The sequence below is a fragment of the Anarhichas minor genome, unplaced genomic scaffold (genome assembly GCF_050575085.1).
Source record: "Anarhichas minor isolate MPS153535 unplaced genomic scaffold, ASM5057508v1 ptg000007l, whole genome shotgun sequence".
NCBI lineage: Eukaryota > Metazoa > Chordata > Actinopteri > Perciformes > Anarhichadidae > Anarhichas > Anarhichas minor.
Genome location: NW_027466453.1, coordinates 11453878 through 11477035, shown reverse-complemented (window position 1 = coordinate 11477035; position 23158 = coordinate 11453878). Strand labels below are relative to the sequence as shown.

The window sequence follows — 23158 nt, the reverse complement described above, 5'->3', positions numbered from 1 at the left end:
TAGCTATTCAAGTCAGCTATCTGACAGATTCTAGTGTGGTTCAAAGGCCTGGGACGGATGGCAGATTGATGGTTATGGTAGTGTAAATGGGTGGTGTTTTTAAATCCCCTCTCTCTCTCTCTCTCTCTCTCCGTCGTGCTTTTCTCTCTCTCCGTTGCCTTGTGTGTCTTCTAACGGCAAACCTCTCTTGTTCAAAATACAATTTGAAAATGCTGCACTGCTGTCTGTTGTGGCCATTTGTCAATAATGTATTATTGCTCTCCAGTGATTGGACCAAAAGTAAAGGCTAGGCTTGAGTGAGTGGGGCCGGGTACACTGTTTCCCAGGCAACCAGTGGTCTTATTTACCCTAATGCCATTCACTTTGATTTTCACATTTAGTCTCCCGGCAAGCCGGAGAGTGGCTGTGAGTACTTTTACAGTAAAGCTGAGCATAGAGGCAGGTTAACAAAAGATTCATGCCTGAGGTGAATATGCCAACCGTGAGATAAATGGAGATCTTTTGGCTCTGCCTGTACTCTGCTGGCCATCTGCCACGCAGTGCCCTCCTAACTGCACCGTGTACCTGCTTTGGCATTTCACTGCTACTCCATCAGACCCCCTGCAGGCCCCATTATGTGCCTCTGGAATGCGAATTGACTTCTCTTCAGTGCAGCTCGTGGAAGACCCAATCAGTAGTCCTCTAGTATCTCCACAAGATTTTCTGCAGTCTTCTTTTCACTAACAAACATACACACACACACCCGCATACACACTGTGTCTCTCTTACGCACACACACACACCGAAAAAGGATAAAAGCAAACTCGGTCTTGGGTCTACTCTTACTGCCTCGGTCTTGTCCTCTCCCCCCTCCCTCCCTCCTTCCCTTCCTCCCTCTGCCTCGCTCCCATTCTTGAAAGAGAAGACTTGCTCTGAACTCGGGGCTTTGATATGGTAATGTAATGGTGGTGGTGGTGGAGGAGGGGAGGTGGGTTGTGGGGGATGGGAGGTGAATTCCTCTGAGTGCTGCAGTTGGTTAGATTGTTTTCATTGTAAAGGAAATGTTCTGCGCAAATGCCAGTACCCCCCCCCACCCCCCCATCACTACCTCCTCCAAAACACCCCCCCCCCCCCCCCCCTCCATTTTACAACAGTGCTTGCGTTGTCCTGAGCTCTCTCACATTTAAACATGACCTCCGTCTGCGTGACATTTGATTCTTGTTAATACTTCGTTAAAGATACACTCCCGAAAACAGAAATTACAGCGCATGGGAAAAAAAGACGGGGAAATGATCAAAGTTGAGAGCCAGTGGCTTTGCTTCCACTCGGTTCTGTTCTCCCTCGCTCTCATGGGTATTTGCTGTAAAAATAGCTCTTGGTGCAATGGGACAGCTTATGCCAAAATCTCTCACAAGCCACTGCAGTTACTCTCAGAAGTTTTTCATTAACTTTGGGTATGTTTGAGGCGTTTCTCCGTACTTTTATGCGTTTCCTTGTGCTTCACACGTGACAACAGTGAAGCTGTCACTCACTCTGTTCCGTCACCCTGCTCAAGTCCTTCCCTTTCAAGCCTGAACATTCCCAGTTGTTTATTTTTGGACGGATTTTGAAAAAACTTTTCAAGCTGAATTAAAGCTTTACAGTCTCTCCCTCCTCCCCCTGACTTGGACAAGTTCACACCTCCAACACTCATCTTGATAAGCTGTCTGATAAACAGCTCTGTGCGATAATGCTGCTGGATGGCTGAGTAGAAATGGTGGCAAACTGGCGAGCATCTTACCTGGTGTAAGACTAGCTCCGTGTCGTCTCTTACTGTTAAAAGTTAATGACACCTCTCTCTCATGTTCTGCATGGATCTATAGATTTCTAGTCCATCGCCTTAACCACTCGGCCACGACAACCGGATATGCATGTATCTATACACCACCACTCATTTGGGCCGTGCATCCCGCAGCAACAGTGAGGGTTCAACAACACGTAAATCCCGATGGCCTGCAGCCAGCGTGATGTTAACTTGAGCCAGTCGATTGCTCCGTTAGGTGTCCTCACAGTGTGTCTGGGTGTTTGCTGTCTGCCTCACTCACCGCTCTCTTTGCGTCATCTGATCTGAGTTTGTCCGAGGATTTTTGGATCACATTCATTGCCTTAAATTTGACTGATATTTACCTAATGCTGGATGGAAATGTCTTATTTTTCTAAACGCACACAAGCACCGAAATCTCCCAGTCGATGTCTGCCGGCAGAGCCAGCAGCACTTAGCTAGTATGTTGGCAAAGCGGCTAGCTGACAACCCATCATCACATCCTATTAATGTTTTGACAAGATGGATGAATGGTGAGATTTAGCCTACTCCATGAACTCGCTCTCTGCTTTATGATTTTCAGTGCTATTCCTGGTTACATTTAATATTAAAAGCAGCCCCTGTGTAGTTATGATGGCTTATCAATTACTACAAATACAATTGGTGAAAAAGGAATTAATACGAGTGAGACGTTGATGAAGAAAATATGTGACGGCTGTGTTGACTGTCGAGAGTTGTACAATCCGAGCTCAAAGGAGTGTAAACCACCGTGCAGCTTCTTGTCATTTAAAAAGCCTTCAAAGTCATATTTTATCCTGTAACCTGTAGCCGCACACACCAGTGCAGCCCCTTGTTTCGTAGTGTTTATCTGAATGGATCCTTATATTTTCTGTCAGCCTACAAACCTTTTCAGAGAGCAACCAAACTATTAAACAACGGATGTTAAACCGGCTCATTCGAGGTCGTAGTGTTTTTAAAAACCGTGGCGTCGTTGCTCCACCGTGGCATTCACAGCACTCTGGTTGTCTCAATACCATTTCAGCAACAACATGGTCCCAATTTACATGTTAATTGAATTACAGCACGCTTGTATTTGTAAAAACACCAAAAACAAAACAGCATTAAAAAGTCACACATGCTTTCCGTGTGTTAATTCACAGCTAAAACAAACACTTCACTTTTCTAGAACCTTTTAGAATCCTCATTTTAAATTTGCGTCTGTTTATTTTAGAGGCTATGCAGGAAAGTTGAGGACCAAACATCACACACCGGCGCTGTCCTGTTGGGAAAAACCTCTTCAGCCTTGATTTAGGTGTTTCCATTCCACAGACTACAGTACGCGGAGTCTAGTGAATCGCATGCCTCATTAAGGCAACTTAATTATTATTAGTTTTCAAAAGAGCCCAATTTGGAGCAGAGCCATAACATTTTATGAGTTGTTAGGAACCTGTGGGAAGTCTGATTATATTTTTATGAGGGAAAGGCATACATTGCCTTTTTTAAGCCAGAAGCAGTAAGGAGATAAAAATAGTTTGTGGTCGAAATGTGACCTATGTGAAGCTACCAAACCGGCATTGTCAGTTTTACTATCTCTTGGGTTTAAAACAAGAATAGGTCATCCACCTTTGTGCAGCCACACGTCCCTTGGTCAAATCCTCTGAAAGAGTCTGTTTTATATTTACTCTCACTATCCGATGAGGCTGGATTTATATCTCATCGGCTTTTCAGGATTCTCTGTTGTTTTTGTGCTGTCCTGCCACTCAATCGTTTTTTTTTTTTTTTCTTTCCCCGACCTCTTTGCAGAAGAGAACGGAAAAAAGATAGTGTGTTGGGGGGGGGGGGGGTTGTTGCAGGAGCGATACAGGGAGATTGATGAGGCAGTAAGAGCAGGAGTAATTACTCGGTGTCCATTCCCCAAGCCAGATTGGCAGACGGCTAATATCACACAGACCCCTGGCCCTGACAGACACACCACCACCCCCCCCACCCCCCCACCACCACCCAGCCCAAAGTGGGGAGGCAGCGCACCCCAACCTTCAGCATAGGCCTAATGGTGTGTGGGCCAACTGATTCCCCCATGTGGTATAATTCCTGTAGGAACTGGACCTCTGTGTATTGACGAGGGAAACTGCCGTGTGGACTGTTTGTAGGATGGGAAAAGCTCAGTGGGAGACTGCGTGATGAATTCATGAATTGCACGGTTATATTAGCACAAATGCCCACGCTAGGTGTTCTTCTCTCTGATCGAATTCACTAAGAACATAATTATACAGTTTGACGGTAGAACCGTAGCGTTGGGGTTTGTTGGAAGAGGAGTGAAGAACGTGGGTCAACAACGATAGGCCGGAGTGACACGATAGGCAAGGCACCATGTTCTGCACACTTTCCGCTTATTTTGGATGCACACATTTTCACGAATTTAAGCCCCAACAACAAGAAACCAGGAGATATTGTGTGACCCGTCGGTATTGGTCAAGGATCCCCCACTAGGGCGGACACCTACCGCTTCATCTCATCTGCTCTCCCTCTCAGCATATCTATGCCGCTCGCATTGCTTTCAGGCTTTGCTCTTAAAAGAAGAAGGCGTCTCTTTAATTAAAGATATGTAAATGTGGTCTCAGCTGGATTGCATTAGTTTGGTGGCGGTGGGGTGGGCGAGTGCCAGAGCCTAGCTCCTAATCCTGACTAATTAAGGATTAATTACAATTGATGGGAGCTTTCCACCCCTCTGCAGTAGTGCACATTGCTGTCCCAGACAGTATGTTTGTATATTTCACACCATGTCATCAATGCAGGGGCGAGATGGAAACATCGGGGCTGGTAAAGGGGGGGGGGGGGGATTAGCAGTATGCATTGGGGTTATTAGCAGTATGCATTGGGGTTATTACAGATAATGCTGCTTCTAAGCTTGTGGCACTCTTCATCAGTATCGATGGATGGATTGATGCTAATCCAGAATAAATCCGTATTCTGGAAAGATAATTAGTTTTTGTTTCCACCAGTTTGTAATATGTGTGTTCATTCATGTGTGTGCACAGGTTAGCGGAGCCAATTCAGAACACGCTCCTGTAAAACCGCTGGTAAATTGTTACCCCGACCAGGCAGACGTACCGCAGACACAGTGATCTGATTCCTGATTGAACTGGTACATCGGACCCGTGCAGACTAACTATGTAGCCCCGGCTCTCTCTCTCTCTCTCTCTCCGGCACCATCTGACTGTGTCATAATGCTTGTTCACTTGTTATAAATGGGCACTGCTCTTCTGATCTATCGCTTAATTGCCACCTAATTTGCATAACAGTGCAAATTAACGACCTCTCAAATGAGCGTTCATTTTTCACAAAGTCTTTAGGAGCTCCTTAAGAGTCTGCGCTAATGAGCACAGGAGGCAGCTGGCCTGATGAGACTTGACTGGGGGAAGATCCTGGCGGTGCTTTAACAAGCCTCCTGCCTAGGTGCTCTTCGTCATCATCCTCTTCCTCCTGTGACATTTCAAATTCCTACTTTCCTTGTCTGTTCTTTTTTTTTTTTTTTTTTTTCTCTGCGTGCAGAACCGTACTAGACTGGGGATATGGTGTTGGTGATGTAGTTACTGGTGCTCAACAGTGTTTCACTAACCTTTTTAAACACCATTTGTTAAAGCACTATTGTGCCATGTTTACAGCAAAAGAAATCTTGAAAAATATCTATTTCCTAGTCGCCTGCGACGAACTATCGGAAACAATTCTATTACACTGTTCATAGGAATTATAGACGCAGGGAACATTCATTGTAGATCCTTTCATGCCTTCTATTTGTGCAGATTAAGTGACAACCTGAATTGATCTATCCCTCATTAGTGCTTGTGTGTGTTTTTGTTTGTGATGGTGTATTTGTGTATGACCATTCAAGGGGGGTACACGTAGTCATCACTCGAGTGTCCACGTCTCGCTCGCTTTAGTTAATTAAGGGCTGATTAATGATGTGTTGGACTGAAGTGTTGTTGTGTTTGCCCAAGGTGTGAGTTCTCCAATTCACACCTTAATCAGACCACACTGTGTTTGCTCTGAATGCATACCGTGTGTGTGTGTGTGTGTGTGTGTGTGTGTGTGTGTCAGAGTGGGGGGCTGCGTGCAACAGGACTCTACCCAAACAGATGCTGATTAGTGTGAGCTGCTTAAAGTAGCAATGGACATATGGATCAGGCTCATTAAGTAGATTGTACTGCACACAAATGCCATTGTTGAAGAATGGGGTACACGCTTTTTATGTTGAATTTACCGTAGAAATTTAGCATATACGCATTATCCATTTGGCAAAATGCCCATCAGGGAAGTTATTAATTTCCAACGCCATATTCTACAACTCGCCTAAGGCAACATTTTATTCACCCAAGCCCCCTTTTTTCTGAGCAACCTATATTCTACCGAAATGGCACGGTAGATCAAATGGCCCCATGCACAGAGGAAGCTGTTGGTGAAAGTTGACATTAATTGAGTGTTACATCATGTGATTTTGTAAATAAAGTGCCATTAGCATCAGGGTTCCTACTCCGATTGCTAAAGACCGCTAGTGGTGATATCGGAGACATTTCACATGAACAGACTTTACTCGGGGAGTAATTGGGCATAATGAACTCGAAGTTTTGTATTTCACTGCATGCATTTAAAGGTAAACATGGTGGAGGTCGAAGTGGTGCAACATTACAATTTGGAAAAACAGAATTCATATTAGGTCTGGTCACGTTTGGGTTTTGTCACACGGGTTGCACAATCAAAAATTGGTCTCGATCACGATTTAGGCTTCCTGGTAATTAATGAACATGATGGACTTTGGTATTCATGTGTAGAATAGTGTTGCGCTTATGGGAAGCGCCGCTGCATATCCAATCAAGCGCTTCCTAAACTAACAGCCAGCCACCAGGGGGCTATGGAGATGTTTTGGCCCCAATTTTGGGGAGCTGCCATCCCGCTACACCTGCAGCAGCAGCAGCCTGTGAAATGCAGGCTTGAGTGTTGAAAATAGAATAGAAGAAACTTATTTTAATGCAAAGATTTGTTAATTAGCAGGAATGCATCAGTGTCATAATACATTTTTTTTTTTCCCCGTTCATGATCGCTTTACTGAGGAACACACAGTAACGCCACAGCCACACACAACATGCAGTTCTTCAGCAGGAGGGAAGAAGACATGAAGCTCGTCACTGAAAGCCCTAAAGAAGCTGCAGAGGAACAACCTTAAAATATTTGGAGCAACTAACTTAATCAGACACTTTCACATAATGTGATTCATTCCCATGCATGCTGCTCAGAGTAATTGCAGTGATTGGCTCGTCTGCCGACAGCATGGGGTCCCTAGAACAGTCCTGCTTATAACCGAGCTAACACACACTTTATTATGGTTTTTAAATTTGGTGAGAAACTTGAATAAACACAGTTGTTTGAAAGAGATGTTTTTACAGTTATATAAATGCATATTAGAGAGGGAATCATGACCTGTTTAACTTCTTAACACTAACGTTGGCTATAAACAGCTGATAATATCGACGATAATGAAGTAAAATGATCAAATGTAGAATAGAATTTTGTCCATAATCGCGCAGTCCTGACTTAAAGTCACTGTTAGGAACTTAAACATGGTTATGAAATCAGTGTGATACTATATCTGACCTATGAGTAAACTACTCCATCACGACTAGATTAGGTATTCAAATGTAGTCAAATGAAAGTTCCTCGTGTTTCATCCAACCTAGAAACCAAATTCAACCTTGTGGGGTTTAACTATCCTCAGGGTCATGCTTGGTACAGGAGTTCTGTTTTTACTTTTTTAATTTGTTCTTAACGTCTGAGAGCGGAGTGTAACACAGACGAGGCAGATTGGCCCACGTTTTTTATTTTCCCTGGCACATTTGTATTGCCTTCACTGTTTTTATATCCCGCGAACCGTTTTAATCCTTCGACAAGGTTTTTACCTTTCGCACCTCCAGAGCGCCGCAGTTGAGATTTGTTTTTGCGAGGTGAATTTGCATATTCATGTAGCATATTTGCATCGTAAAATTCATCTTTCTGTGGCCCGTTCTCTTTATCTGAGTTCTCTGTCTGTAGTGAAAGAGAAAACTGATGTTTTCACAGTCCTATCTTTTCACTCTTTCTGGCTCGCCTGCTCTGTGGCACGTCTGTACTCTGGATTCTGTATATTTCTATAGCCTCTCTCTCTCTCTCCCTCCCTCTCTCCCTCTCTCTTCCTCTCTTGCACACATATCTTCTCCTGTGACTCCTTTTTTCAATTCTCCTTGGTTCTCCTTCTACCCTCTCTCTCTCTTTACCTTTTTTCCCCTTTTTTCCTTCTCTCTCTCTCTCTCTCTCTCTCTCTTCCCCCCCCCCCCCCCCCCCCCCCGCTCCCTTGCTCTCTCCCAGTGAAAGGCTGAGAATACCCAAGGGAGCTGATGCAATTAAAATGCTAATCCTGTCTGTCTACAGAGAGAGGGAGAAGGGGGGGGGCTGACAGCATGAGGGATTGCGGCTCACATGGAGAACTCGACTGAAATGGAGAACAGAGGGAGGGGGGGGGGGGGGGGGGGAGGCACTGGGGGAGGTTGGTGGGGGTGCGCTGAAAGGGAGAGGGGGGGAGGGGATGTGTGTTGGGGGGAGACAGAGTGAAAAAGGGGATGCTAGCGAGGGAAAAGACAGACAAGGATAAAGCTTGTGTTGTGAGCTGAGCAATGATATACTGAGTGCGTTTAAGTCTTATCTCTCCCTATGTGTGGAAGGCATTTACAGTTAATGTACAGCAACACACACTGCTGGTTGGGTTGTTCACCCTTACCTGCACCACTTCATATAGTGTGTGTGTGTGTTGTGTTTCCACATTGGCTGTGCAGCAATGAGAGTGATTATGTATGCAGTGAAAGCCCAGCTGGATACCCTGAATATTTCATAGTATGTGTTGCTCGCTCCGTCTCTCAATGCCACGCAGCCCAGCTAGGGTGGTATCGTGTGCATAATGGTGTGATGTCTAAGAGCTGTGGATGCAGGCCGTGGCCTTAAGCTGTCTTCTTATCCCCCCCCCCAAAAAAAAAAAAAAAAAGAAGCAAGATTTAAGTATCATTACTTCCAGCACTCTGAGTTTTAGTCTCTCGGTAACGGAACCAGCCCAGCGGCGATGTCAGGAGCGAGTTGATCAAAAGGAAACGCTCTTTTGATTTTTGTAAAAACAGCCAGCCAGCTCTCAGACCTCTGGATTTATTTTGTATTATTTGTATTTTTCAGGAGTGTCGCGGTTGGTTTGTGAGCGGAGCACAGTTGGACTCTTTTTTTTCTTCTTCTTGTGCAGTATCTTAACTCGTCTCAACAGCTGCTGTAATACCACTAGGCCACTAGACTGTGCATGAGTGCAATTGTGGGTAATCACAGCTTAATTGGAGTAATTAGGGGAATGTAGGGGCATTAGGCTACAGCTGGGGGCCATGATGATGAGGAGTGTGTGTGTGTAGGGGGGGCAAAGGGGAGGAGGGAGAGGTGAGAAGCTTCAAGAGCCACAGTTGCCCTCTTCACTGTGGGTCAGTTGTACTTCTCAGTGAACACAGTACAGTTGAAGATCAACCCCACACTTTACTACAAACTGTTTTTCAGTACACACAAAAACTTTAACCGCCATCAGAGTGTCGTCAAAGTACCCGAACGATCACTCAACAGGTACAAAACCCGCCTCTTTGTCGTCGGTCATTAAATGTAGCTTCAGTTTATCTGTTTAGGAAGTGCAGGGATGGCTCGTGAATGACCGGGAGGAAAGAGAAAGAGGAGGGAAAGAGACGGGCGAATCAGGGTCATTAGTTCAGGCGGCTGGGTCTGCTGCATTCCTGAGCCCTGAGATGGGGGAGCAGCAGAGCAGGAATGCGCCTCAGAGAGTGAGGAGACCTAAGCAGAGGGAAAGAAAAAGAAAAAGGCAAGAAGGAACAAGAAAAAGAAAAAAAGGGGGAGGAAAAGTTGGACGCGTTGCTGCGAGAGGCCTTAAATGGTGGAACAGACTCATTTATCAAATGAAGTTTGTAAAAAAAAAAAAAAAAAAGCAAAAACTCATCTGCTCCGTAGCGCTTGGAAACTTTAAGCAAAACAGTTTTTGTCCTCATTTCTTTCCCATGTGTTGGTGCTGTAGTGCGGCGCTACTCATTTGTTAGCTCTGACTGCTCCTCGGCTGCAAACCTTCTTTTTTTTTTTCTTTTCTTTTTTTTTTTTCTCCAGAGTGATTCTTCGATTCTTCAACTTTGACAAACTCATAAAGAATCATAAGTTAGTAAAAAGTTAGGGACGCTATGAGTGAGTGAGTGAGTTCACGCAACCCCCCGTAAACCCTTTGATGATGAGCTAACTAACTAATCCTTAAAGAGGACCAACGCCGAACCCAGTTTCCACTGGATTAATCGTGTCATCCATATTGTCTCAGCGCTGTTTGAATTGGCTTTTTCCTTCTTAATCAAGTCTCCAGTTACAAGATCAACATCAGTGTGGACGCACTGTTGTGTTTGTGACTCAACCAATATTCACATTTTGAAAGTTTTTTTCATTCATCGACAATTTCCTTACTTTCTTACATTTTACTAATTTACACAAACTTAAGCTCGGCAGTGAAATCCTCGTGATATTATTGTTGCTGGCGTGTGTTGTAGGGCTGCAAAGACTAATTAATTTAACTATCAACTAATTTGCGGTTCAGTTTTTTAGATGAATCCATTTGTTTGGTTTGTTTTTGTTGTTTAATCTGCAACATTTTAAAAATAGTCAAAAGAAGAAGCAAAGGAACCTCAGGAGACATCTTTAAATTGCTTTATTTGTCTGACCAGCAGCCCACCGGTCAGAGATATTTAGCTTACTGCTCTTTTGTAATTTGTCTGTCGATGGCTAGTTGATTTTCAACCAATCATTTGAGCTCTTATATGTAATGTATGTAATTACCAATAAAAAAAAGCACGTAGTAAATATATGCAATAAAAGTAACCGCCTCTACAATTATTTTTAATTTGTGTATTTATTCTGTCAGATCCACGTGTTTCATATCATTACTGTAATCTACAAAAGAAACAGACTTTTACTACATAATGTGCCCGAGGTATTGATTTATGATGCCAACTTTCTGAAGTTGAACGATTGAGAAGCAAAAAGGGGGCAAACGATTTTCAAAGCTTTGGGCTCTGAAGAAAAGACGGTCGTCTGTGCTAAACTTTTGGGTAACAGTGGTATCTGTAAGTGTGTGTGTGTGTGTGTGTGAGAAAGAGAGGGAGAGAGATGAGAGCATGGCTGCAGGCTGACAGAGGTCCTGGTATAATGCAGTGGTGGAGAGCAGCAACTGATAACTATACTTATGGCCACTGGGGCTCATAGTGACAGCACATGCACTCCCATTACTGGTCCCATGCCTCATGCCCTTATCTTTGGCAGCCTGCCACAGAGGGACCACACTGCCCTCTGCTGCTGAGTCGGAGAAAGTTCAGGCTCATTGAGGATTCAGCCAGGCACCCACAGCAATGACTCAGGGGAGGAACTTGACTGGGTTCTGACAGGGCTGCACTTCTTTGAATTTTAGCAGTGATAAAGTGTCTTTCTATGCACCTCTAGAACCCACAGGATTAGCCTCCTCCTCGAAGGGAAATGTGTGGTCTGTCGGTTTTCAAAAAAAGTTTTCTAACCAACAGGTTTCTGAGTCCTAGAGAGGGCAGACTGTAACAAAAACACACCGGTACATTTGTGACCTTGCCCGCCTGACTCGTGTACTTCCTCTCTCCTTCTGTCCAGTGCTGAGTATACGAGGTGTGCAGGAGGAGGACCCCCCAGACCCCCAGATCATGCGGTTGGACAACATGCTGCTAGCGGAGGGCGTGTCAGGACCAGAGAAGGGCGGAGGATCGGCCGCGGCCGCCGCAGCTGCGGCCGCCGCGGGGGGCTCACCCACCGACAGCAGCATCGAACACTCCGACTACAGAGCCAAGCTCGCCCAGATCCGCCAGATCTATCACTCTGAGCTGGAGAAGTACGAGCAGGTGTGTGCAGAGTAGACCCAACGCATACCGGCAGCCGGTATTTACATGTTAAATGTATTCAGGTCAGTTAGTTAGAGAGGGAAACGTATCGTCTGTGTACCTGGGTTTGTCAGTCTGGTAACAATCTTGTGCTAAATGAAAGGAAGTAGACAGTAAACTGCTGTTAGAATGTGATTTATAGGATTGTAGTCAAACAATACCACACTACACGAGTGATTACCTGTTTGGAGGTATTTAAATTACTATAATCAGGCGCTGTAGGTTTGTTTGGAATGAACATTTGTGAAGGGATTGGCAACCACATCACGCCTCAGGCGTCTGAGAGTCTGCAGGTGTCATTCATACGAACAGCTAGTACATAATCTGTGAAAACAAATGCTTTAGTCTAGTTCAAATGAGTATCTGGACTCTTCCTCATTGGGTACTCTAAAGTCCTTTCACTTATAATTTAACTGCTTAAATAAGAGGTGGCTTCTTTACACAGCATGGAAATTAATTTTGACATTGATACATTTTACCACACGCAAATGATTCATAATTGGTATGAGCGAACATTCTGATTATGTTCTTTCCAAGACCACACGGACAAACATCGTCACGAATCACGTCTGTATTCTTTGTATGAGAACCACTACTCTACCTTGTGTTTTATGGCTCCAATGCTACGACTAACTCACAAAGAAAGTGTCGTGGTGTTGCTCTATTCTGCTGAGAAAAGATGAAGGAGCATTGACAGAGGAGTCAGACAGCCGAGGCATGTCATCATCAAAACTATGTCACGGCAAGAGACAGAATCTGTGCTCGGGCTATCTTTTTACAGTCGTGTTCAACTTCTCTCGCTCTCTCGCTCTCTCGCTCTCTCTCTCTCTCTCTCTCTCTCTCCCTCCCTCCTCGGTCCAGGCCTGCAGTGAGTTCACCAACCATGTAATGAACCTGCTGAGAGAGCAGTCTCGCACACGGCCCATCTCTCCCAAGGAGATTGAGCGCATGGTGGCCATCATCCACCGCAAGTTCAGCTCCATTCAGATGCAGCTCAAACAGAGCACCTGCGAGGCCGTCATGATTCTGCGCTCGCGTTTCCTCGACGCCAGGTCTGTCTGTTGAATGACAGATTATTTCCTTGTGGGAGGAAGTGATCTGAGCATGTTGACAATGTGTAAGACTCCACATTTTCAAGCATGTTGGTCATTATCTCTTCTCTCTCTCTGTGTGTGTGTGTCAGACGTAAGAGGCGCAACTTCAACAAGCAAGCCACAGAGGTGCTGAACGAGTATTTCTACTCCCACCTGTCTAACCCTTACCCGAGTGAGGAAGCCAAGGAGGAACTGGCCAAAAAGTGTGCGATCACTGTGTCTCAGGTGAGTTGCTAACACCACTGTTATCCTGGGCTAATTGAGTACGAGGACACTGCAACTGTTTTTGAGGAAGCTGAGGGTGTCGTGTCTCTGTTTCAAGATCAGTTTCAGTGCTTACTTTTATAGCATCTTTTAAAAGAAAAAACAAGCTGACTAGCGGAGCTAGTGGAGGGGGCTACAGCAGCTAAATGAATGGCAAAGGAAACCCTGAGTTTGCATATCTGACATCCATCTGTCCCTCAGGTCTCTAATTGGTTTGGCAACAAGAGAATACGCTACAAGAAGAACATCGGTAAGTTCCAGGAGGAAGCGAACCTCTACGCAGTTAAGACAGCGGTGGATGCTGCCAACGTGTCTGCGCAGGCTAGCCAGGCTAACTCTCCGGCAACGCCCAACTCAGGTACCACATGCTCCCTCTCGTCTACCCACAAGCCCTCTCGCTTCTCATTAACAGGCTCTATGCTTTCATTTCAGAGTCATGTGAATTGAGCCGATTTTATTTTGCATGAAATCACTTTCACTTTGTTTCCTAGCAGTCATTTCTCCAAATCTTCATCCCCATAGAGTAAAAAGTCTGTAATGCTGTTGCTCCTCTGGTTTTCTATCAAGTCAAAGGTTAGTTAGGACCAGACAGTGTGTGCTGTTGTGCTGTTAGCCAAGATTTGAATTCCTCTTGTGCTGTTTTGTGTGTCAGGTGCTTTTCTAACATATTTTCAAATGATGAGTCTGCTTAACGTGCTTTCTGTCCATTTCCCATATTTTCTTTCTACAAACTCGATACTCTTTCTTCAAATCGTTCCCATTTATTTTTTATTTAATTGCCTTTGTTGTGTGTGTTACCTCAATCTTTGCATCTATGTCGTGCATTTTCTTAACAATTATTCAACACGCATCACATAGTTATAATATAATAACCCCAATTAGCTAAGGAACCTGAATGGACGAGGTAGGTGATCATCCAGATGTTTTGATTCATTTAATCTTCCTCTTTATGTGGCGTCAGTGGACTCGGGATAAATGGTGACCACTCTGGACAGCCAGGCTGTTAAAACCTTTAAGAGTGAATAAACTGTGAGAAAAGGACTGAAAGGCCTTTTATAAATAAATAGTGAAAAAGGAAAGCATGAAGATAGTAAGAGGAAGTATGACTCAGTACTCACTGATTAACAGATGTGTGCAATAGTCCACAGTTCATTTTATGGTCACTTTAAACGGTTTATTTTGTGCATTTTTCATCACAGCATTAAACCAAATTTCACGAATTCAAAGAGTTCTGGTGAGAGGCGTATGGAGGATGCAGTATGACTGCAACTTCAGTGGGCAGACGCCCAATCTAATCAATTCACTGGATATCTTGAACCAGAAAATATAAGACATAGATGAGACTTTGGACATTGATTATGCAAAGTATTAAAGCCAATAAAGACAAACTATGTTCTGTGAATGTTTTTCCTGTTGTAAACATTCCAGTTTCAACAAGATTGTTTTGATGTGTAAAGAGATTAAAATGTGGATGAACAGACCAATGAATGCTACTGTTTGTTTGGAGTTTACTGTCGCCTTCATTCGACCACAAAGTGAAACCTCGTAACTTCGCTAACGCCCAGCCCGGACAAAACCACCAACTCTTGGAAACGTAAACGTGTCACATTCAGTTTTCCTTTATCAAAACTCCCAAAACTGTGATCCACAGAGAAGGCCAGCTCCACCACACAAACCAAATCTACTCTTTTTTTTTTTTTTTTTTTTGCAGCTAAAAAACGTGTTTGCAACTTTTAGAGTTACATCCACCTCTCTTTATGTTTGTGTTTGTTTTGTTCCAGCTGGCACACGTTTAGGCCGTTGGTGTGTGTGCGCAGCTGAAGCCGGGCTTTCAGGCTTGTAGAATAATGAATACAGCACACGCTGGCTGAGAGCATTGACCCGCATATTGAAGCTGGTTATTAAAATGTACTTCTTTCAGTCGATGTTCGTGACAAGTGGTGACTTTTTGACCCCATGACACCGCTTTGAGCTGATTGGTTATTGGCTATATATATATATATATATATATATATATATATATATATATATATATATATATATATATATATATATATTGCCTGCAGGGTCACCGGGGTCATACAGTTTGTCTCACACAGGCGACGCCTACCTCAGCCTGCGCTCCCTCAACGGGGAGGGTCTCGGCATCGCCCCCTCTCTACAGCCGCAGGTACGCACCGGGGACAGCTGAAGAGTTGACCTCCATGCCGTTAACCCACCTACCCAGAATCCCTGGATACCTACCCTTAGCGTAGCTCCTTTCAACCTCAGACCCCGTCCTGACGTTACCTTGTCAACATAGAGCTGGAATATCTGCGAATTGAAGCAGAAACCGCTCTGATTGATCAGTTTCTCTCCCTCTAGGTCCTCCTGCACCTCCAACAGCCTCCTGCCTTCTTAGTCCTTGTTTTCCTTCCCTTTCCACACATTCCTCCATCCCTTCTCTCCATGTGTTCACCTCCTAATGTAGACGAGGAGGACATGTCCTCACACCTTTGTTGTTCTGGAGGAGTCCACATATTTCTGCTGTTTAGCGCTATACATACATTTAATAATAGATTAATCATAAACAAAAGGTATAAGACTGGCACTTTAATGGCGAGTCATGAAGTTATTCGGTGAGCCACGATGTTCAGTGATCGGATTGACTGTTATTAATTAAAACAAGGTCACTAGCAGCAGAGCAGTGAGTAATACAGAGCGGCTCTGCTGCGTACAGCAGAGGTCTGTGGACGCCATCAGTCCTCTGTCCAGCCTGTGGTTCAGTTTAAGATGTCTAACTGTGTTGAGCTTTGTGTGTGTGTTGTGTCTGTGACAGGTGGATACCCTGCACCGTGCTACACACCTGACGGGCGGCTATGAGGAGCTGTCGGGTAGTGGCCTCTACACCCCTCATTGCCTGGATGTGAGTACCAACTAAAGGCTCCTTTTGTGGTGTAGCTCATGGATACGTTTGCATTTAGTAGCCAGGATACTTAACTAGAATATGCTCTGCTCAGTTTGCTGGAAATTAATTATTATTTTTGAATGTCTGTGTTCCACATAACAATTGTTAAAAAAAGGATTCAAACTGAAATAATGTCATTGAAACGCTGTTCAGGGTTATAATTACACATTTAAAGCAATTTTGGGCCAGTTTTAACCTCAACTAAAACTTGCCAATCACCGAATTAATGCTTTCTGGGATTTGACAACAAACCACGAGCTGCATTTTGCTGGTGAATTATTTTAGAGACTTAAATTTAATAATTTATAACTAGAGAGCGGTGTGTTTGCATGTGACCTGGTCAAAGTCGGTTTTCTCCAGTAAGACAATTTCTTGAGCATCAAGAAAACTAGAAACGAGGTTTCTGTAATTGGGGTAAAACATGTGACCCCAGCTAGATTTCTCCTGAGAGGATTTCTCTGCCTTTATATATGTTTAACAAAGAATAAATACATTTATACATTCTCTGATTTCTTGAGTAACGTGGTTGCTTGAAAACACGGCTGAAGAATTAATAGCAATTTTGTCTGCAACCAGTAAGTAGGGCCCCAAATTCTGTGTTTTCTATTTCCATTTTTCAGGATTTGAGCACATTTTTTTGAATGAATAAAATTCCAGCCATTCAGAAAAAAAATATAGAAGATTTTCTAATCAAAGAAAGTGATTCAATGCAGTTATTAAACAAAACATTCCACCCTTTTATAAAACGTGTTCTAAATTTAGCTGCTGGTGTTGAACTCCTCCGTTCTTCCGATGACTAACGAGCGACCCCTCGGCGTGTCTTGCGCTCTCATTGGCCGTAGCTCACCGACAGGTCGGCCTGCTCGATGATGCGTCGCCGAGCCTCTCTGCTCGCGTCATTGAGCAGTGAGCGCCGAGCCAACGCCAATGTCATTTCTATCATTAAAGTCCGCGATTCTCTCTGTTTTTTTCCGCATCGCCGAAATCACAGAGCCCCAGCCAGCAAGCCAGTCATTTGGCTTGTAAGCACAAATAAAGCTGATTTAGACAACTCATTATAAAACGCCTTCATGCAGAATACTCTCCTCCCTGACTTTGTTTTGCAGGCTAACAGCTGGCAGGACACCACCAACCCCCCCTCGGTCACCTCTCCTCCCGGTCCTCCTGGCAGCGTCCACTCCGACACCTCCAACTGATTCGGTGGCGCTCCCTGCCGTCACTTCATTCCCACCGCGGTCTGCTCCGACTACCATCCTCTGTCTTCATTTTTTTTCTCTGCTCCCTCGTCGCTTCAACTGGACAGCCGCGCATTGGCTGTGCTCGCATTTCATAAACACACACGCACTGTGCTGGAACACAGGACAGCCGAAAACAGTAGCTCCTTAACTCCGAATAAAAGAGGGGGTCGAGCTTACTGATGCCGAGACGGATAGAAAACATCTTTACTATCGAGGACTTTTTGAAAAAAAAAAACAACAACCACTGACCCAGCTGTGTAGATGATCATGATGTCTGTACGTTGTGTATATGCACGTTAACTTCACACAGTACTCGCACCGCTTGTCCGTGTGCACCTCTGCACTCGACCCTTTGCTTTGGAAAACTGTGTGTGATCGCCTTGATCTCTTGAAGCCGTGGCATTCGACAGCCAAACTGTTGATACGGATCACCAGGGAGGTCCGCTCACCTACGCTCATACCAAAGTGCTGCCCCCCCCCCCCCCCCCCCCCCCCCCTCTGAGATCACCCTCTGCCAACTCAACACAAGACACTGTTACATCCTCGAGTCCTTTACAGCTCGATGTTTCATTCCAAACAAAGTGAATAATGGAGACGTGCTCCCCGCTTCCATAACACACACACACACACACACACACACCTCACAACTTCTCAGTCGTTTTCATAGTGCGCCGACATGAAAGATGTGTCGAGCACAGCAGTTAGCATCCTTGGTATGGGTGTCTCTACCTGTGAAAGGGTAGTGAAGGGGACCACTGTTCTAAACCAGGAAGGGCAGGTGATAATAGGGCTGGTGAGAGGAGGAGGAGGAGGAGGAGGAAAGGGCAGAGAGGAGGATATCTTTGGTTGAGTGGATGTAACTAATGGCCCTTTTTGTTGCTAACCAATAGGGGGGTGTTGGTAGATGGCTTGTAGACTTTACTTCTTGCTTTCTGTCCACTAGTTTATTTGATTGTAGGCTAATTTTCTAATGCTGTTTCACCAAGAATGCACCAGCCGCCACCAAAAATGAGCTCAATAAAAGCATCTAAATGACGTGAGGAGGGCGGAAGAGATTGTGGGGCATCGATGTGTTATTGGGACAAACGTGACATGAATTTAGAAAAGTGACCGTCTTCCATGCATGTAGGACTTCTAGGCGTGATATTATTGTTTTTCATTTAACCTTCCGAGTTTTTAAGCTTCGTTTTTATTAACAAAAAAAAAATACATAAATAATAAAAGGGTATAATTATTACAGTCAAGACCAAAAAGGAAAAAAGTGCATCGTGTATTGCTCTGATGTGTGTGTCTCTGTGTGTACAGTGTTCTTGGGATGTCTTGGTCTAACCGGCTGGTGCCCTCTCACCTTTTGTAAGCATTCGAGAGACGGGGGGGTGCTTCCACCAGCCAATGACACACCATTGTGTGGGGTTCAACTGCGATCTCTCTCCCCCCCCTCCCCACCATCTAGAAAAACATTTAAGCTTGTGAGCCCAAGGCAACACACTAAAACCTTCTGTTGTACCAAAACCAAAAATGCCACGTTCAGCAATGTAATAATGCTCCTCTGTGTCTCTCTAACGTTGGTGCACAGCAACCTTTTCAGTTTGAGGAGAGGAGGGAATTATATTTGTATCTTGTGTCTCTCTGTGTGGTGTTGTCATGCCTCAAGTTGATTTTATTTTGGGTGGGGGGGGGGGGTTTGTTGTGGGGCGGGTGGAGTGAGGACCGTCATATCGCACCTGTAATTTGATTGTGAGCATAGAAGGTGTGCTCTCCCCTTAAACTCTTCCTTTGACAGCTTCTTGGTAAAACCACGAATATTTAGTTTTTAGTTCTACGGCCGATTGGGCAAGGGCTTCTCTCTCTCCTCTGTTACCAAAAAAAGAGGCAGCGCTGGGTGTAGGACAGCTCTTAACTCGTGTTTAAGACAAACCTGCTACATGTGTTTTCTGGGGTGGGCGGGGGGGGGGGGGGGGGATTTTAATTCTTCTGAGCTTTTTTATACATTAACTGTTCTGTGAATAACAAAGCATTTTGATAGTAAGGTCAAGCCTTATGAAGATGTAAGTGTCGGTCGAGACTCTTCTATGTTACAGAACAAAACTCGAGCTTAAAAGCTGGTCCCGTGTGATATCCCGCATCTAATTACTTGTTTTGTTACTCATCGCAGTTCATACGACTGTATCTTATGAATAACGTTATCGCCACACCAAATTACCATGCCCCCTCCTTTTTCTACCTGTTGTAATGGATGTCACTGTACAGTTTGTGTAATGTTTCAGTATTTTTTCTTTTTTCTTCTTTTATAAACTTTGATGTTTTGGTTGAGATGCCAGTTTTATTTGGCCTTTGCGTCACAGGATTCACGATAACTATCGATTTTTGAATTATTATTTAGGTATTTTTGTTACATAACCGGGTGGCAGTGTCGGGTTTACAGATGTGACATTTGGTGCTGTGGAAAGACAATTGTATCAATTGAGGTTCTCCGACGAACATTATTTGGTGTATTTTGCCATATCGATTTATGGACCTCCCTCCCGTCAGACTCCCCTTCAGTTTCTACCTTCCCCCAAATATTCACCCATTTGTGCTTCTAAATCTGTTTTTAAACATGCTCAACTTATTGCTCGCGATCAGAGCTTTCTGTTTATGGAGTGGAAAAATGAGTTTTTGAAACTGGTTAATCGACGCTCCTGGCGCTTAAAATGTATCAGCACATGACGACTAAATGTAAACGTCCAGATGTGAATCCCAAAACCTCTAAAACTTATTCAAGTCTGTTATTTATGATTCTGAAATATGATGAGAATATGCCAGCAGTACATTTGCATACGACTGACAGGAAGTTAATATTGAATTTAGTTTAAGGAATTTGACTGACTGGCAACTTAATTTAAATTCTTGCAACACCTTGAAGCAGGAAGAGAGGCAGACCTTCACAATAAAAGCCTGTGGGCTACAGTTTGTCATTCCCAGCTCACTTTGAAAATAGACACAGAACAAAACATTCATGCATAAACCCTTAAGACTGAACGCCTGAACCTTTGCAACAGATCTGCAAGTAAAAAAACCCGAGAACTTAATTTGACGTTAATCATGTTTAAATCTTGTTTGGATTCTGCAAGTGACTAAATTACTTCCACGGCACCAAATGGTTTCTTGAACCTTTTTTGATTTCTTTGTTTTTATTATTAGTCTATTTGTATCTCCCCTCTTTCCCTTGTATTTACCCCTCTCTCTACCTCTGTCTGTCCATTTCTCTTGTATATAACCCCCACTGTTTTCAGACCTGTGAGTCTGTATGAACTCCTTTTATACCTCAACTTTAGAATTGTTCTAGAAAGAGTAAAACAAAAAGGAAGAATATGACAAATTGTAGTGTTCTTATTAGAAAATTAATAAAATGATTTAGTGTGACTTTTTTTTTTTTTTTTTCAGTATTTGATTTCAGATTTTTAGGAGTGTTTCATTTTATAATTTGTCACAACTGCTCTTGTGATAGTCAAACGTAATAAAAGGAGAGATTGCACCATCTGATGGTTAATATGTGAATCTGTCAGACTTAGAAACTGAGCGAGACGCAAGCATTTATCCAACAAATCCTTTTCAAAAGATGCATCTTTATATACATTTTCTTTCATTCAATTGAATCATTTAATTGTATACGATGTGGGGCCATCATACCTCCGGCATTGTCCAACTGTCTTCTTTATGGTTTGTCTCCGTACAGACGGCGTGGTCTTCTAACCTCTGCACACAGCCAAGAGTCTCCTGTAGAAGAAACAACTTATTCAGCATTACGGGCTATAAAGATAAATATGTTGCCGTGTAACATTCATTCATTCACCGTTAACCCTCCCAGACACTTTTTACGAGAAAAGTGGTGTTGACTCAAAGATTAACTAAACGCAACAAGAGAAATCAAGAGGAGGAATTTACTGGTTCTATCTCGCGCCAGGCACAAGATACCGGATATGTTTGATTTAAATCGGTGTTCATTATTGCAGGATGGGAAAACCTGCATGACTCATTGAGGGGGAGAATTTGGGCCTTTTTTTCTTTTTGTTAATCTCGACCGCAGGTACAGGTGAACATGGAGTAAAGCCTGTTGAAAGGTGCTTTGAGGCTGTGTTCTAGCTTTACCTCCGGCAGTGGGGCGTTAACCTCGACAGGTGACAGCTCTGTCTGCTGGTCAGCACCTCTCCGACACAAGCAGCACAGGATCCACTTGAACGTCCTCCGCATCTCGTCGTCTCGCAGGGAATAGATGACGGGGTTGACCAGAGAGTTGCATTCCGCTATCGCCAAACAGAACTTCTCGTAGGCGTTGGCGTGGCTGGCTTTACCCAGCAGCCCGTCCAGCAAGAGAGTCACGAGGCCCGGCATCCAGCAGATTACAAAGGCGCCTGCAGACATGCGGGTTGTTATTGAGGACAGGAAAGAGTCGACGACCATGAACTCAAATCTTACACAAACGCAGCAATGTAATACGACACAAATAGTCTCAAATCGCAGCTACACGGGGTAATGTTTGTACCTTGATCGCTTAATATTACGGTTAACTGCCTGTTCAAAGGTATTTGCGTCCAGGATATGAGTCACTAGAGCAATGAGAAGTCTATTATCACGAGAAATGAGATTTCAATCAACCGCAACTTTTAAAAAAACGGCGTTATCAGACAATGATTGACTAACATGCAGATTAGAGCTGCAAAACTGGTTTTGGGGGAAGTGGGAGGCTGCAGGTAGCACGCACCCAAATATGCAACAGCTCCCTGAGCACATTTAGTATCGATACCTTCAAAATACACAATAGTTCCCTCAGTTTGTCTCACATTAAGTGAGAACATTACTTTCTGAGAAACTGTAGAAGATTAGGACTCAGATACTGAAATAATAAATAAAAGCACCCTAATATTTTGTAGAAACAGCCTAGAGTTAGCTAGACTCTTAATTTTGTGGTTGATTAAAAAACCCAAACTTGACCTTTGACCCACAACTAACATCTGGCAGTGGATGGTTGCACACAAACAGCTTCTCACCCAGAACCATGGAGATAGTTTTCATCAGGTTGACAACAGTTTGCCTGTGCCGCATGTCCATGGTGTGAGGAGACGCGTGCGACGTCTGGTACCTCACATAGACGAAGATGCGAGTGTACACGGCCACCATGATGAAGAAAGTGAGCAGGTTGAGCACTGCCCAGAAGATGAGGAAGCGGCGGCTGTAGAGAGGAGCGACGGTGGAGCAGTCATCCAGATTGCACTCGCAGTTCCAAAAGGTGGAGGGCACCAGGCCCATGATGATGCTCACGGCCCAGATGCAGACCATCAGCAGCACCACGCGCCGCTTCCTCATCTTGCTGTGCAGCTGCATGGTGATGATGGTCTGGTGGCGCTCCACGGCAACAGCCAGCAGGTTGGCCACAGAGGCCGTCAGGCTGATGTCGATCAAAGCCCCGCGGATGTACCACTGCTTCTTGGAGAGCGTGCTGGTCCACGGGCCCGTGTGCAACATCAGGTTGGCGTAGGCGATGCCTGCGAACAGGTCCGCTGCAGCCATGTTGCCCAGGAGGTAGTAGATGGGGAAGTGGAAGCGGTGGTTCATGGAGATGGCCATCATCACCAGCAGGTTGGCCAAGACAACGATGAGACACACCGTCAAGCCCAGCCCGATCACCACAGAGTCCCGCGTCGTCCACGCCACGCTGATCTTCTTGCCCACCCAGTTGTAGAAGAAGGTGACGTTGTGGCTGTAGTCGCAGGGACTCCACACACTGCTCTCCATGGCCATAG

General features: G+C 44.4%; 2 protein-coding genes across 15 annotated transcripts in view; one reads left to right on the top strand and one right to left on the bottom strand.

The window, feature by feature from the left end:
* pbx4 (pre-B-cell leukemia transcription factor 4) overlaps window positions 1-20897 on the top strand; it is a 26761-nt gene extending 5864 nt beyond the window's left edge. For 2 of the 14 annotated variants that reach the window (XR_012952869.1, XR_012952871.1), the window contains 7 exons: window positions 11549-11793; window positions 12694-12884; window positions 13016-13151; window positions 13392-13548; window positions 15257-15360; window positions 15555-16095; window positions 17244-17305. Coding sequence is in view for 9 of the 14 variants with exons in the window: in XM_076085805.1 (XP_075941920.1) it covers window positions 11549-11793; window positions 12694-12884; window positions 13016-13151; window positions 13392-13548; window positions 15257-15360; window positions 16009-16095; window positions 17244-17333 (1010 nt within the window). In the remaining 5 variants the exon portion in view is untranslated. Of the gene's footprint in view, window positions 1-11548; window positions 11794-12693; window positions 12885-13015; window positions 13152-13391; window positions 14679-15256; window positions 16096-17243 lie in introns of those variants that run through there. The other 12 variants (XM_076085805.1, XM_076085808.1, XM_076085810.1 and 9 more) reach the window with 10 other exon arrangements.
* Window positions 19324-23158, bottom strand: lpar2a (lysophosphatidic acid receptor 2a). The gene is made up of 3 exons (XM_076085823.1): window positions 22406-23158; window positions 21507-21769; window positions 19324-21134 (listed from the first exon to the last, which is right to left on the bottom strand). Exons 1-3 carry the CDS (start codon window positions 23154-23156, stop codon window positions 21042-21044), a joined length of 1107 nt encoding a protein of 368 aa, XP_075941938.1. The 5' UTR covers window positions 23157-23158; the 3' UTR covers window positions 19324-21041.

Excerpts from the sequence above, each read along its gene's own strand:
- lpar2a (XM_076085823.1), bottom strand. The coding sequence starts at position 23,156 with ATGGCCATGGAGAGCAGTGTGTGGAGTCCCTGCGACTACAGCCACAAC. Across the intron at positions 21,770-22,405 it reads AACTATCTCCATGGTTCTGG|GCGCCTTTGTAATCTGCTGG; the intron begins GTGAGAAGCTGT and ends GCATGTCTGCAG. Across the intron at positions 21,135-21,506 it reads TTAACGCCCCACTGCCGGAG|GAGACTCTTGGCTGTGTGCA; the intron begins GTAAAGCTAGAA and ends TTTCTTCTACAG.